Raw genomic sequence first — 13,105 nt, 5'->3', positions numbered from 1 at the left:
TTGAGTGTCACCAAAAAATAATTGACTATCAGGTTTTGCTAGTATACTGTACCTCATTTATTTCAGTGGCTTATGTTTTGTTTGTACTATGAATCATACTTAAATTGTCTGAAATTATTTAAAGCCATGCTTGAGTAAGTTCATGTATTTGTTTTAAACACATTCCAGTTGAAAGTATATTTCCTGTTTTAGAGACTAGAAAAGTTAAAGTAGACTGCTGTGTGTTCATATTTTAAAATAAAATCTCATAAATAATAATTCACATAGTAAAATATACACGTTTCCAGTGAGAACTTGTTCTCTACCCCTGAACAAATTCTGCAACTCAAAATAACTATTATTTGCATACACACTGATTGTGTCAATGTAAACCAGGGGTGTCTCTAGTGGAGTTTGTGGTGCTACATTACAAAAAACACGTATGACATCAAAAGTTAAGCATTAAAAAAATCATGTGTCAAAATGACGCAGGTTAAAAAAAGAAAAAGATTTTTGAGTTTGGTTGTTCAAAACTATATATGTTAAGCTGGTAACTAGTGTATTCAGATGCCCTGTCACATACAGGGAAAACCGTATGATAGCTCATTAAAAATTGTTTACTGTTTTCTGATGGATTTTTCATAAAGATGTATTTTTTTCCTCCTAAATTTTACTTCTCAAGCTCTTGGTGTCTGAGCATTGCAAAAGGAAGGCAGAAAACACTTTCCTCTGCATATTTTTCAAAATGATTACCTGCTGTAGGCTCTTCACAAGTGCTTCTCATGCTATCAATAGAAAATAGACCAAAATTCTTCAGTTATGCTAAATATTGCTGATTCAGCTTGTGCAGCTTAGGCAAAATTAACAGCTATTGAGCACTTAGAAAAAGTTTTATGATGTTCTTTTATTGGATGGTTACAGAAAGCAACTTTGGGCCAGAAAAGAAGTCTGAGCACTACTTCACGGTTAGCTATTGGACTAGGCATCTAGGTTTTCTGTATGCTTCAGAAAGGTCAGAGCAGCCAATTTAGTAGCTAAACACTGAGGGAATCAGCAGGTACCTGACTAGACCTAGCTGGAACATCTTCAAGTCCAAATCATAAGAAGCATTTAAAGACCAACCTAGATTGATCAAGCCCAATCTTCTTGTAAAATAAGTATTTCCTATTTTTTATTTGTTGAAGGAAGAAAAGCTCCTGGAAAGAATATATGAATGAATGTTTGTTCTTTCTTAAGGCAGTGAAGAGGAATTTAGCAGTGGAAGAAGAACCCAGACAGCACAGTGCCTTGCATGAAAGCCTAACCTTTCTTATGAAGTATATTGATTATGTTTTCTGGGTTTGGCTTAATAAATCATGTACTCTTACACTCACAGTTTTTACATAGCTTCAGCAGTTGGTTTAAGGAACACAATAGTGGCATCAGTACTCTTTTGGGAGAAGCAAGATGTTACTTTGTTGTAACCTTTGGAGGCCATTAAAATGTGAGTTCTTAAATTTTGTGTGTATGCTGTAACTTCTGAGCTATTGCATAGGAGGGAATGAGTTTCTTGTCATTTGGAAAGATTGGGTTTATTTGTTTGGTTTATGTTTGCTAGTTTGTTTTTTAGTTAATTTCTGCAATTAACTTTTGCAGCCTGTGTGATATATTAGGCTTGTTAGGCATGGGACTGCTGCTGACAATTTAGAAGAAGGATTTTCTTCTGCATTTCAGCAGGATGTAGTGGTGTTACTGACCACTGTCAAGGCTGAGGCAATCTGGCAATGTAAACTAGAAGAATCATGAAGTGCAAGAGGATTTTTAGGATTACAATGAATTCTGATTTATTCTGAAGTTGGCTTTCTGCCTTAACCGAAAATTCTCCATAGAAAATTTATCTTGGATAGTAAAGAAAGCCTATGAACAACTCCTCGAAGAACCTGGCACACTGTCTTGGCAGAGCGCATTTTCAAATGCACATAAATGAGACTATGCATGGTGTATAGGTTTCTGAGAAGGTTTCAGATTGCTTGTTCTTCATCACACCTTTGCAGGCTGTACTGGGTCTGGCTGGCATGGAGTTAGCTTTCTTCATAGCAACCCACTGCACCTGTGACTAAACCAGCACTGATAACACACCAGTGTTTGGCTATTACTGAGCAGTCAGCCTAATTTTTCCCACTCTACCATTCCAGTGAGTAGGCTGATGTACACAAGACATTAGGAAGGGACACAGCCAGGACAGCTTGACTCCAACTGACAAAAGGGGTATCTCGCACTATATGACGTCGTGCTTAGAAATAAAAATGGGTGGGAAGGATTTTCTTGGGAAGTTGTCATTGCTTGGAGACTTTCTTAGCATCGGTTTACTTGTAGGAAATAATGAGTCCATCTAGTGGTTTTGGTTTTTATTTCTTCCTTCACCTTCCCCCTCTCCTTCACCCCTCTCCTTCACTTATTAAACTGTCTACAGTTAGTGAGAGTGGCTGTGTGGTGCTTAGCTGCTGGCTGGGGCCAACCCACCACAGAGGTTCTGTCACATGCGGAAAAGAAAGCAGATTTCTGAATTCCATCATACAGAGAAAATAATACGCACGATGTAGCCTGGCTCAGCTCAGAGACTTCTAGCAAAATGGAGAGATCAGTCATGGCTTGCAATGTTTTACCTGTTTCTTGTTATGTTTTTTTTTTTCATTTAATCCTGCAATGCTTTAGTACAAATCCATAAATGGTCTCTGAATTCCAGATCAGAGGTGGTGTGCTGTTTCTAGGGAAGCTGTTTTCCCCTGCAGTCCTTTAAAGACCATTTAAATGAGAATAATGGTCCCATCTAGCTTTACCCATGTACTTAAGTTTCCTCTTCTGCTTAGGGTTTGAAATGGGGTTTTCACTTTGCTCATGGCCAGTTTTCTAGAGCTATTACTCAACTGAGTTGTCAAATGAATATGCTGTTTCATAAAATCTGAGCCAGGGCTTTCTCCTCTCCATAACAATCAAGAGAGAACTCAAACACCTCTGTCAGCTTGGGCTGCAGAGCACTATCTTCCAGCTAGGCAACAATTCAGACAAATCCCTGTGCTTGGTATCTGTCATTGAATATTTCTGTTCAACAGATAGACAGTTTCATTACATCACTTTCTGAGTTTACTTGCCATGCTCTCTTGGCTACATATGATACTAGGTACTTTCAGCCACATCGTCTGGACCAAGCTCAATAACTAAAATATGTCATCCAAAATTATTTAAGTCCCTACAATTACAAATATAAAACTTATTGAAATACAGCACTTACCAATCATGGAACAGCATTAGCAAAGTCAATAATCATTCAATGGTGAGGTAAATTCAGCAAACCTGGAAAAAGATAAACTGAATTTCTGTCCTCAAATTCGTCCTTTTAAGAACTGAAGAGTAATATCTCACTGTACTACATTGGAAACATTTGTATATCTTTCATTTGTCATTGCCAAATCTCCCTTAGTTTCATAGAATATATTTCTGATATATTAGAGAAATAAAGCTGAACTAAGAAATGTTAAACTGTTATTTATATATGCAAAGGAATGCTAAATACAAATAGCAGAAAAAAGAGGACATAACTCCAGAGTCATTAACCTCCTTCTCTTCATATCTATGTCACTTCACAGAAAACAAGTGAGTTACATACTGTAAAATACAGGAGAAAACATAACAAAAGTCTTGATATTGTGATTGGGTTTTTTTTCCTTATATTCCTAATTTTATTTCTGCTGATGGCAGTATGCAGAACATGATGCTTGTTCATTTGGATATCTCTTACGTAAATCCAAACTACAATTCTGCACCTGTGCTGCTCTGTCATGTATTTTTTGGTTAGACATTTCTACCTTGTCAGTTCAGCTGTAATCATATATGCAGCAAGACCCATAACTGGAAGAGTAATGAACGCATAGGGGAATAAAGATCAAACTTCAAAGTAACCCAAAGAAGCTAAAGCAGCAGGGGTTAAAGGTGATGGGTACATTCTCAATAATATTAAATGTAATGACTTCACTGAGTACATAGAAAATTAATTCCCAAGGACAAAATTGAAAATTTAACTATTTACAGCAGGCATGTTAATGCATATTTATTTCTGATCTCTCCTAATAGGATACTATTTACTCACCATCCTCCCCATTCACCTTGACAGCTGCAGAAAAAGAAGTGGATTCATTTATGCTTTTCGAATTATCCTTTCTGACAGAGGCATATAGTAGAAAAGCATTCATGTGACTAGTAAATGCATAATATTCAACATGTGATAACAATAAATAACCTCTAGCATTACAATAGATTGCAGGAGAGCAGTAGTCTTCACTCCTGAATAATGGACTAACACTGTCCACTTGTGCAATCACTACATTCCCATTCTCTTCATATTTTCTCAGGACACAGAGAAGTAACAAGAACAGATAATGAAGTGACATGCATGCAGAAGATTATATGTATTGTAGAGTTCATCATCTTTAGCAGTAATAATATAATGTTTTTTTTTAAAATATAGAGTATACCAAACTGTATCATTAGCACTGACAGCACTGATAGTGTTCCTATGAAAGACAAAAGTGCATAAGTACTATTTAAATGTGTGCAGAATTGAAGGAAATAGGGCAATTACAAGAGTTAAAATCTGAGGGAAATAAAACTTTCTTGCATATATACATGTGATACGTAATAAAAGAAAGAACTGGCTTTATCTATGCAATCTGGAAAATTAGAACTTAGGGAATGGTGAGTTGAGGATCAACTATGTTTACAGTAAAATCACAGTAAGAAAATCAGATTGGTCACACTGTGGTGGTAATCTTTTCTAGCACTATCATAAGCTGATATCCCAGGAAAACATTTAGGAGCAGAGCAGGTTATATTATTTGCCCAGATGCTAATCAAGCACTCTTCAGGGGCTCCCTGAGCTAGATATTACTCTTCTGTTTTAAGCAACCCACAAATTACTAGTTTTTCATGAATTTGTTCAGTCTCTTTTTTTTTAATGTATGTAAACTCTGAGCCTCCGTGAGAATCTCAGATACTTGTTGTGTGAAGAACCACCTCTGTTTTTTTTTTTTTGTTCCTGACTCCTGCTAGTTTCATGTAATTCTCCTTTTTCTATTGGAAGTTACAGCAAATAATTTATTGTTCTCCAGATTATCCACATAATTTTATAGATTGCAATCCTATTCTTCCACTCTTATCTGAGCTGTCTTTCCAGAAGTCATAGTTATGCATATGTAGTTATGCATAGTAACAAATGCCATAGAGTTTAGGATCCCAAGTACACAGGATGGTTTTAACATAAGCCACAGAGTAGCTGTGGTTGGAAGACATCTCTGAGGATCTTCCGGTCCAACCTCCCTGCTACAGTAGTGTCAGAGCAGGTGTCTCAGGGACAAATCCAACTGGGCTTTGAATATGTCAAAGTATGGCCACACCGTAACTTCTTGGGGCAACTTGACATCCTGACAGTAAAGAAGTGTTTTTCTTTTGATGGAATGTGCTGCGTTTCAGTCTGTGCCTTTGGCCTCTTGTCCTGTCACTGGCCATCACGAAGAAAAGTCTGGCTCCATCTTCTTCCATCCATCAGATATTTATACACATTGACAAGATCTCTCTGAGCCCTGAGAATTGTTTTGAGTGGCACCATAGCAATGAAAATTAATAGAAAAAATATTATCTGGGGATTTTAGTTGAAAATTGAAGTTGAATAAGTTTTATCAATTCAATAGACTATTAAAAAAACCTAATAAAAAAAAAAATCAAAAATCCCAAACCAAACAAACAGGAACTTGTCTTCATTTTTCTTAAAATACCAACTGTTGCTTGTGTTCTGACAACTTAGATGGTTCTTGATTTAAATAAGAAGAGAAAAGGAATCAGGTTATTATAGATTTGCTATTAATAGAAGGTTGTGAAAGGGTGTAATATAAACTTTGATTTTCATTCATACTTAAATGTCACCTCAGCAGGGTTATTATTAAGGGTCATTTCATTATTTGTTTTTATGAAGTTTAATAAGTCTAATAATATTTTTATACACAGGATTTGAATGTCTATGTCAATGATAATAAGTTATAAAATAACTGCAGAGGATTCACAACCCCAAATCTCAGCAAGTAAAATACAGTCAGTAATGTCATATGAAATTTTTGTAGCCCAGGAGATTATTATATTTTTTTCCTGTATTCATCTAATAGAAATTTGTTATTCCATAGCAACACGGTCCTAAATTTCATTACAATGATGGAGGCAAATCTAAAACTAATATAGCCTCTGCAGAACCACATTTTTTCTAGTGTGAAGGATCAGTTATGTTTGAATGGATTTGTTCATCTTATTAAGGAAGAATATTCTCTAGAACAATAATATCAGTAATACCTTGAACCATTTATTTCTCTTTGCTTCATAATTAATTTTGTTTCCATAACCTAGACAAGTCTTCAGTAACTGTGATTTTATTTTGAACAGAAAAATTTAGAGCAAATTTATAAAACAAGTAAAATTCACGAAACTAAAATATTCAAACATATAATTGTGCAAGAGACATCATCTACTGTCATTATTTTCCAGATCTCTCCTATTTGACTCAGTGACAATATTGCAAATCTGTGTTTCAAGAATAGCAGCATTTTCAGATTTGTGTGGTTGCATTCTTAAATGAAAATATTAGCAATCTTATATGCTCTGATCCCACAGAGAAATTGGCTGAACTTTCCTAAGTAGTTGCATTTTCAGCTTTCTTGTGGGGGCAGGGAAAACATTTTCCTTCTCTCCCCAGATTCCTTCCCAATATTCTGTTACAGAGTTTTCTTCAGTTCTGTATGTCAACAGTGTAAGCTTATCAGATATATTTCCATAGATACTTCACTTAGCTAAATGCTTTATATCCAGACATTTAATTTCAGCACCCCTAGTGCCTGTTCAACTATATAACTTAAAATGTGGATTTGTTTGCGCCAGTGATGTGTCTTAATGCCTTCAAGTGCAGAAGACATTTTGTAGAATGCCTTGTGATTTTATGGGGGACACTTGAGACATCTAAGACTAGATACTAGTACATTGGTATCTTGTATCTGGACATTTAAACAGGTATTTGTCTCAATTCTATCCCTTCTGTGTATTTACAGCATTATTTTAGCTTCCTGTCTCTCATAGGACTTGAGATTTATGACTCTTTCCACAATTGAGAGAGATACATCCACAGTAGCATCTTGACTGTGCAAGAGTTTGTAGATTTTTTTTAAGACCTTGTGCTTAAAATCTTAAGTAGTTACCTGATAGAATTTAAAAATTCACTAGGGATCTTTAATTCCATTGAGTTTATGTCATCCCAGATGCCTTGACATATTTTAAATCTTGTCAATTTCATGTTTGTCTAAATACCTTTTATAAAATAATGTGTTAACAACCTGACAGGCATCTTTCAGAAAGAGGGTGAGGGAGCATGAAATTAAACACAAATTTCCTGGAACCCAGATTATGCATAAATGAAAATCACTTCTTTTCCATAGCTCTATAGAGCTGTTTATAAAAAATACCCATGTTAAGTTATAATTGTTTGATCGCTTCTAAATATAAAGTATTGAAAGATTTTTATTATGATTTCATAGGAGAATTACATCCTTTTTATTTTTATTTTTATTTTTCTTCTTGAAGTTTATTAGTTATGTGATAGAAACATCTCTGTTACAAAACTTTTTCAATTTGGTATAGAAAGAAATACCCAATTCAATTTGCTGTAAATTTAACATAAAACTCATTCTCAAATATGGATTGTGAGTAGCAGCATGTTTAAGATCACATTTTCTACCTAATTTGGAAGTCAGGCTCCCACACAGACTGTCCTGCCTGCAGCAAATGCCAGTCTGTTCAAGAGACCTAATGTTCACCCAGTATTCTCTACAAACACACACAACTTTCTCAGGAGCAAGCATGGCATGTGATACAACAAAACAAACACTGCTGTCATGTATGTTGACTTTACTAGTGAAATACATGTAAAGGACTAATGCAGCTGCTAAGAGCACAGTTTTGCTACAGGACTGTACATCTATAAATGATCAGTGTCAGATGCTTATTTTAACTGTGACAGCAGCGTAGGAAGCATTGATATGCATATGCTACATCAGGAAGCATTGCTAAGTACCTCCACAAGTGTGATTTTTTTATGAATCATCTGTGTTGCAACCAGTAACATATATATATGTTTTTTTAAGAGTTATGTTTTAGGTGCAATCTGTTGTAAGGAGCTGCCTTTGCTATGCTGTCAAGATGTTAAAACATTAAATTAAAACATCAGCTTTCACATGAAAATTGCTATGCTGGTAAATGGGCCCTACCACTCCATCTGCTTCTCTGTCTTGTGAGCAGAGAGCTGTTGTTGACTTAGTTTTCTTTCAGGAAATATAGGATACCTTTTATGATAATGAAAAAAAAAAAACAAAACAAAAACCACAAAGCTTTATTATTACCATATGCTGTGTCATCCTCAGGAGTTTGTTGGTAGAAGTTGTGCCAGTCATGCTTTTAATGCAGCCCTGTCTAACTGTACTGAATGACTTAAAATTTATTTAAATTATGCACCTTATAAAGTCTCATTGGGAAATTGCTTCATACAACTTTGAAATACCTCTACATTTCCCCAAGAGAGTAAAGGGAAGTTTGTGTATTTTGAGATCAGGCTCGTGAGCTAGCTATATCTGATAGTTATTAATTCTTCAGCACTACAGAAAAGTAAGCTGTAGACCTGAGGTGAATAAAAGACTTCTGATTCATGAAAGACTTGAGCTGACCTTGACAGTGCCATTAATTATGAGTAAAGCTCAAGGAGATTGCATAGCACTGCTGAGATTTTAGAAGGAGAATATAAGGATATATGTGCTTTAGGGGACATTAAGCATTGTCTTACAAAATGTGATTTAGATCATTAGAAGTCATATGGAATAGTTTTACAAGAGATCTTCCATAGAATAGTGCCTTGCAGATATCTGTACTTCTGTGACCTTTACAACTGCATTAACACATGGGTATGTACATAAAGTTTGGACAAATGTGCTGTTTTATATTTTTATTCTGTCTCTGTTACTACTTTGTCAAGACCAAAATTAATATGGTTTCCATCCTCAAAAGGCTTTCTAAAATGTTTGATGTGGGTCTAACAGTGAAATACAATGGTATACTGAATTGTAGCAGATGGTCAGTTGAAAAACAACTATATCTATGGTACGTATGCCTATGGTACCTATATGGTAACAACCTACTTGCAAAGAAAAGTGGTATGTAGTTCTTTACATATACTTCTTTAGTGATACTTACAACAGGAAAAATGTTTTAGTATTAAAAGTACCATAATACTCTTAAAAAACCCTCTCCATTTTATGTTCTAATAATAGTCTTTTTAAAAGAAAAGGGGGAGCCAATGAAAATTTTCTTCACATACAAGAATAGCTGCTTTCATCTTTTTATTATTTTGGAAAAAATGTAATATTTGCATGAACATTTTAAATATTCACTGATGTATGCTAAGATCTTTTCCTTTAACTGGGCTTTACGTCTTCAGAGTGAGCAATAGAATTTTAAATCTAAATTTTCAGTGAAATTTCAGAAGAAGATATATGACGTCTTGACATACTGTTTTCTTCTTTAAAAAAAACAAAGATGACCCCCAAACAAACACAATGTACACCCCCACCCCCACCTTCATTTTAGTTCTTAGATACACTCCAGGAAGTGATCTCCATTTTTGTCCTAAATGAAGTCAGCATGTTGCTATTGTTTCTTGTCTTAAAGTTCTTCTCCAATTTACCATTCAGTTTTGTAACACCATCACAGCAGACTCTTTACCACTTAAACAAGAAAAGTTTCAATAGGCACTTTAGTGGAATTACGAAAAAGCTACCACTCTTCCACCATGATGCCAGAAAGCTATCTTCTTTCTAAGTCAGGTCAGTAAACTGTACCTTGTATGCCTGAGCTTGTCTCAGTGTAATTCCAGAGTAACAAAATAACAACAGCAAAAAACTGTGTATATTGCATGTTTTTTTTTTCATTCCTTTGCAGATCAAACCAAAACTGACAGTATGATACGTGTAGTAACTTGCTGAAACAGTTCTTTTGTAATCAAATGAATCCTGACGTATATAAAGCTTAGGTTTATCTTTCTAATTTGTGGTTGCTTTACTTTTTATTTCACTGTTGTACTTAAGTGACTTTGTCAGTGTTATAACTTTCTTCTTCTCCAAACATATCTGCCAAGATCTTAAAGCGAGGTCCCCAGTCACTCAGATAGTCATAATCCTGATCTGCCTCTGTAGTAAGGGAGTCTATAGAGCTGAGAGACTCTGCAACAGATCCATTTCCTTCATAAGCATAGGTTGCCAAGGAGTCATAAGGGGGTGCAGTTGGATCTACATCGTTTTCCTGTAGCCTTTGATTAATGAAATCTCTTATGTCTGTGTTATCTTCAACTAGTGGTCTATGACGTGAAAAACGCAAGGTGTCCGGTTTTATGTCTCTGCGTATTTTGTTATCTTCTATCACTTTGGGATTCCTCAGGGCACCTATGTCAAAAGCCTGGGTGTCCTCTTCTCCACCTCCTTCGTCATCATAATGGATAACATTATCTCTGATGTCTTCCTTAGAGGTCATAAGGGTGTCCTTTTTCTTCTGCCTTCGTAGTGCTACATACAGTACCACAATGACTGTAACAAGAGAAAATAGAAGTTAAGATATGCACAGAAATAATTTGGTGCTCTGATGACATATCATTATCCTTCCTTTGAAAACTGCAAGCGATCAAAGGGTCATTTTTCCTTAGACAATATGGTCCTACTGTTCTTTTAAAAATAGATGTGCTCTAGCCAATGAAAAGTCATTTGCTGTTTGATGTGAGTCTAACTTTCCTTATTGCTCGCTGTGCTGCCAAAGGAAGTACCAAATAATTTTCCTACTGGCCTGCTTTGCAGACAAGTAGGATTGGACAGGCCTTCAACTTTTTAGTTCAGAGACAGAGATGGGTTTTCCTTTTAAAACATCTACCACAGTAAAATAGAAAAAAATTCCCAAATTTCCACACTGCAGAGAAAAAAGCCCCACAGTATTAAAGAGGGAAAAAAAAAAAATAAAAAGGAATCTTTGAAATGGAGAGAAAATAATCCCACTTCAGCTTTTCATACACTTCAGTCTCTTCAGAGGTCTGCTTTGAATAATCCCATGGATATGGTTCTGGAGTGAAAAAGGGTCCAGGGGAGTTGGTTGGTTTTCAAGCACCACCTTCTCCAAGCTCAACAGTGGTCCAAACCCATTAGCAGGAAATCAAGCAAAGGCAGCAGAAAGCCGCGTAGATGAATAAGGAGATCATGACTAAACTCAGAGGTAAAAAAAAGAAAAAGGTATATAAGAGGTGAAAACAGAGACAGGTGAGACAGGAGGAATATGCCATGACTATCTGAACATACATGGATGCAGTCAGGAAAGCCAAAGCACATCTGGTGATGAGTCTCACAGGGGACAGGAAGGGCAACAAAAAAGGCCTGTACAAGTATGACAGCAACAAAGGAAGAAATAAAGAAAATGCGGTTTCACTGCTGAATGTGGCAGGGGACCTGTTGACAAAGGACACAGAAAAGGCCAAACTACTCAGTGGTTTCTTTGCCTCTCTCTTTATTTGTAATGTTGTCCTTCAGGAAACCCAGGTCCTGAGACCATAGGGAAAGTCTGGAAAAAGAAAGACTTATCCTTGGTGGAAGAGGATCAGGTTTGGGGAACTGGACACACAAGCACATGGGATCTGATGGGATGCACACAGGTGATGAGGCAGGTGGCTGACGTCACTGTGAGGCCACTTGCAACAATAATTGAAAGGTGATGGGGACTGGGAGAAGTTTCTGAGAATTGAAGCAAGTGCCACTCCTGTCTTCAAAAAGGACAAGAATGGGCTAGGGAACTACAGACCAGTCAGCCTCACCTTGATTCTGAAGAAAATGATATAACAAATCATACTAGAAACCACTTTCAAACATATTAAGAGCAAGAAGGATATTATGAGTAGTCAGCATGGATTTACAAACATGGAATTCTGCTTAACTCACCAGATAGATAGCCTTCTACAATGAGATGACTGGCAGATGAAGGCAGAAGAGTGTATTAATTTTATCCTAACTTCAGCAAAACTACTACATGATCTTCAGAAGTGCTTTCCAACTGTGATTTTGTGATTCTATGCAACATAGAATTTTACATACTGGTTTTGTTACAAATGGTAAATGAATGGCAATCAGCTTATGGGTTTCTTTCAATTTTTTTTTTTTTAGAGATATATTTCATTGAATGAAAGATATGCTTGTAGTAAACTGGCCTTTTTGTTATTTTTAATTCCCTAGCTGCCTTTGGTAGAAATAACAGTGTTCTAAGTGCTGTTGGTAAAGTGACATAATAATGAATACAGGAGTTGCAATGATTATAAATCCATTGTCAGACTTGTGTGGTCTAAAATAACTCCAGATTCTGGTAATATGTTGTCTGTCTTTTCTGTAGAAATGAGCTCAATAAGAATGATTTCAGCTGCAATTTTGATGAACTTATGTCAGGCCAGGTTCTCAGTAAGAAATGAATATCCAAAAGCAGTTTTAAATTGATCAATGGAATGGTAAGGAGAACATCTGGATGTAAAATAAATGCCATTCTCTTAGGTTAGGCACAGCACTGGAGATCTCATTATTTATACATTAGTTTTTCTGGGTAATATTGCAAAACTGATTGGAATGAAGGAGTTATTAAAGGACCAAACCCTCTTTTCTAAATATAATCTCAGCAATTCAGTCTGGCATTCTGTGCAAATCAGAAATTAAAATATTTTCATTAGTTTTGTATATGCCAAGAGAATCAATCAGCAGCAGAGCTGGTAGGGATTCCTTTGACTCAATTGTTTTTGATTGAATATGCTGGGTTTATAAAATAAAATTGTATTTATTTCAACAAACCATTAGGGAAGCATAAACACAATTCTGTAGAAGGCCTCCATGGTCACCTAGCAAATCTGGGGGAAATTCAGACTTCTGACTATTCCTGCTTCCCCAGCTACTCTGCCATTTTATGTGATCTCTGCACCAAGAGAACCTACCTCTCTGCTGTG

At 35.9% G+C, this 13,105-nt stretch overlaps 1 protein-coding gene across 5 annotated transcripts in view; it reads right to left on the bottom strand.

The window, feature by feature from the left end:
* Positions 1-9,414: 9,414 nt before the first annotated feature.
* The window catches only part of LOC133208652 (cadherin-12), a 519,486-nt gene continuing 515,795 nt past the window's right edge, over positions 9,415-13,105 (bottom strand). For all 5 annotated transcript variants that reach the window (XM_061346694.1, XM_061346691.1, XM_061346692.1 and 2 more), the window contains one exon: positions 9,415-10,673. In XM_061346694.1, coding sequence (XP_061202678.1) covers positions 10,174-10,673 — 500 coding nt within the window. In that variant the 3' untranslated portion in view covers positions 9,415-10,173. The remainder of the gene's footprint in view (positions 10,674-13,105) is intronic.

The sequence above is a fragment of the Neopsephotus bourkii genome, unplaced genomic scaffold (assembly GCF_033783945.1).
Source record: "Neopsephotus bourkii isolate Nb327-2 ecotype Australia unplaced genomic scaffold, CSIRO-AGI_Nbou_v1 NB_272, whole genome shotgun sequence".
NCBI lineage: Eukaryota > Metazoa > Chordata > Aves > Psittaciformes > Psittacidae > Neopsephotus > Neopsephotus bourkii.
The sequence above is the reverse complement of the archived record's forward strand: the minus strand, read 5'-3'. Positions and strand labels throughout refer to the sequence as shown.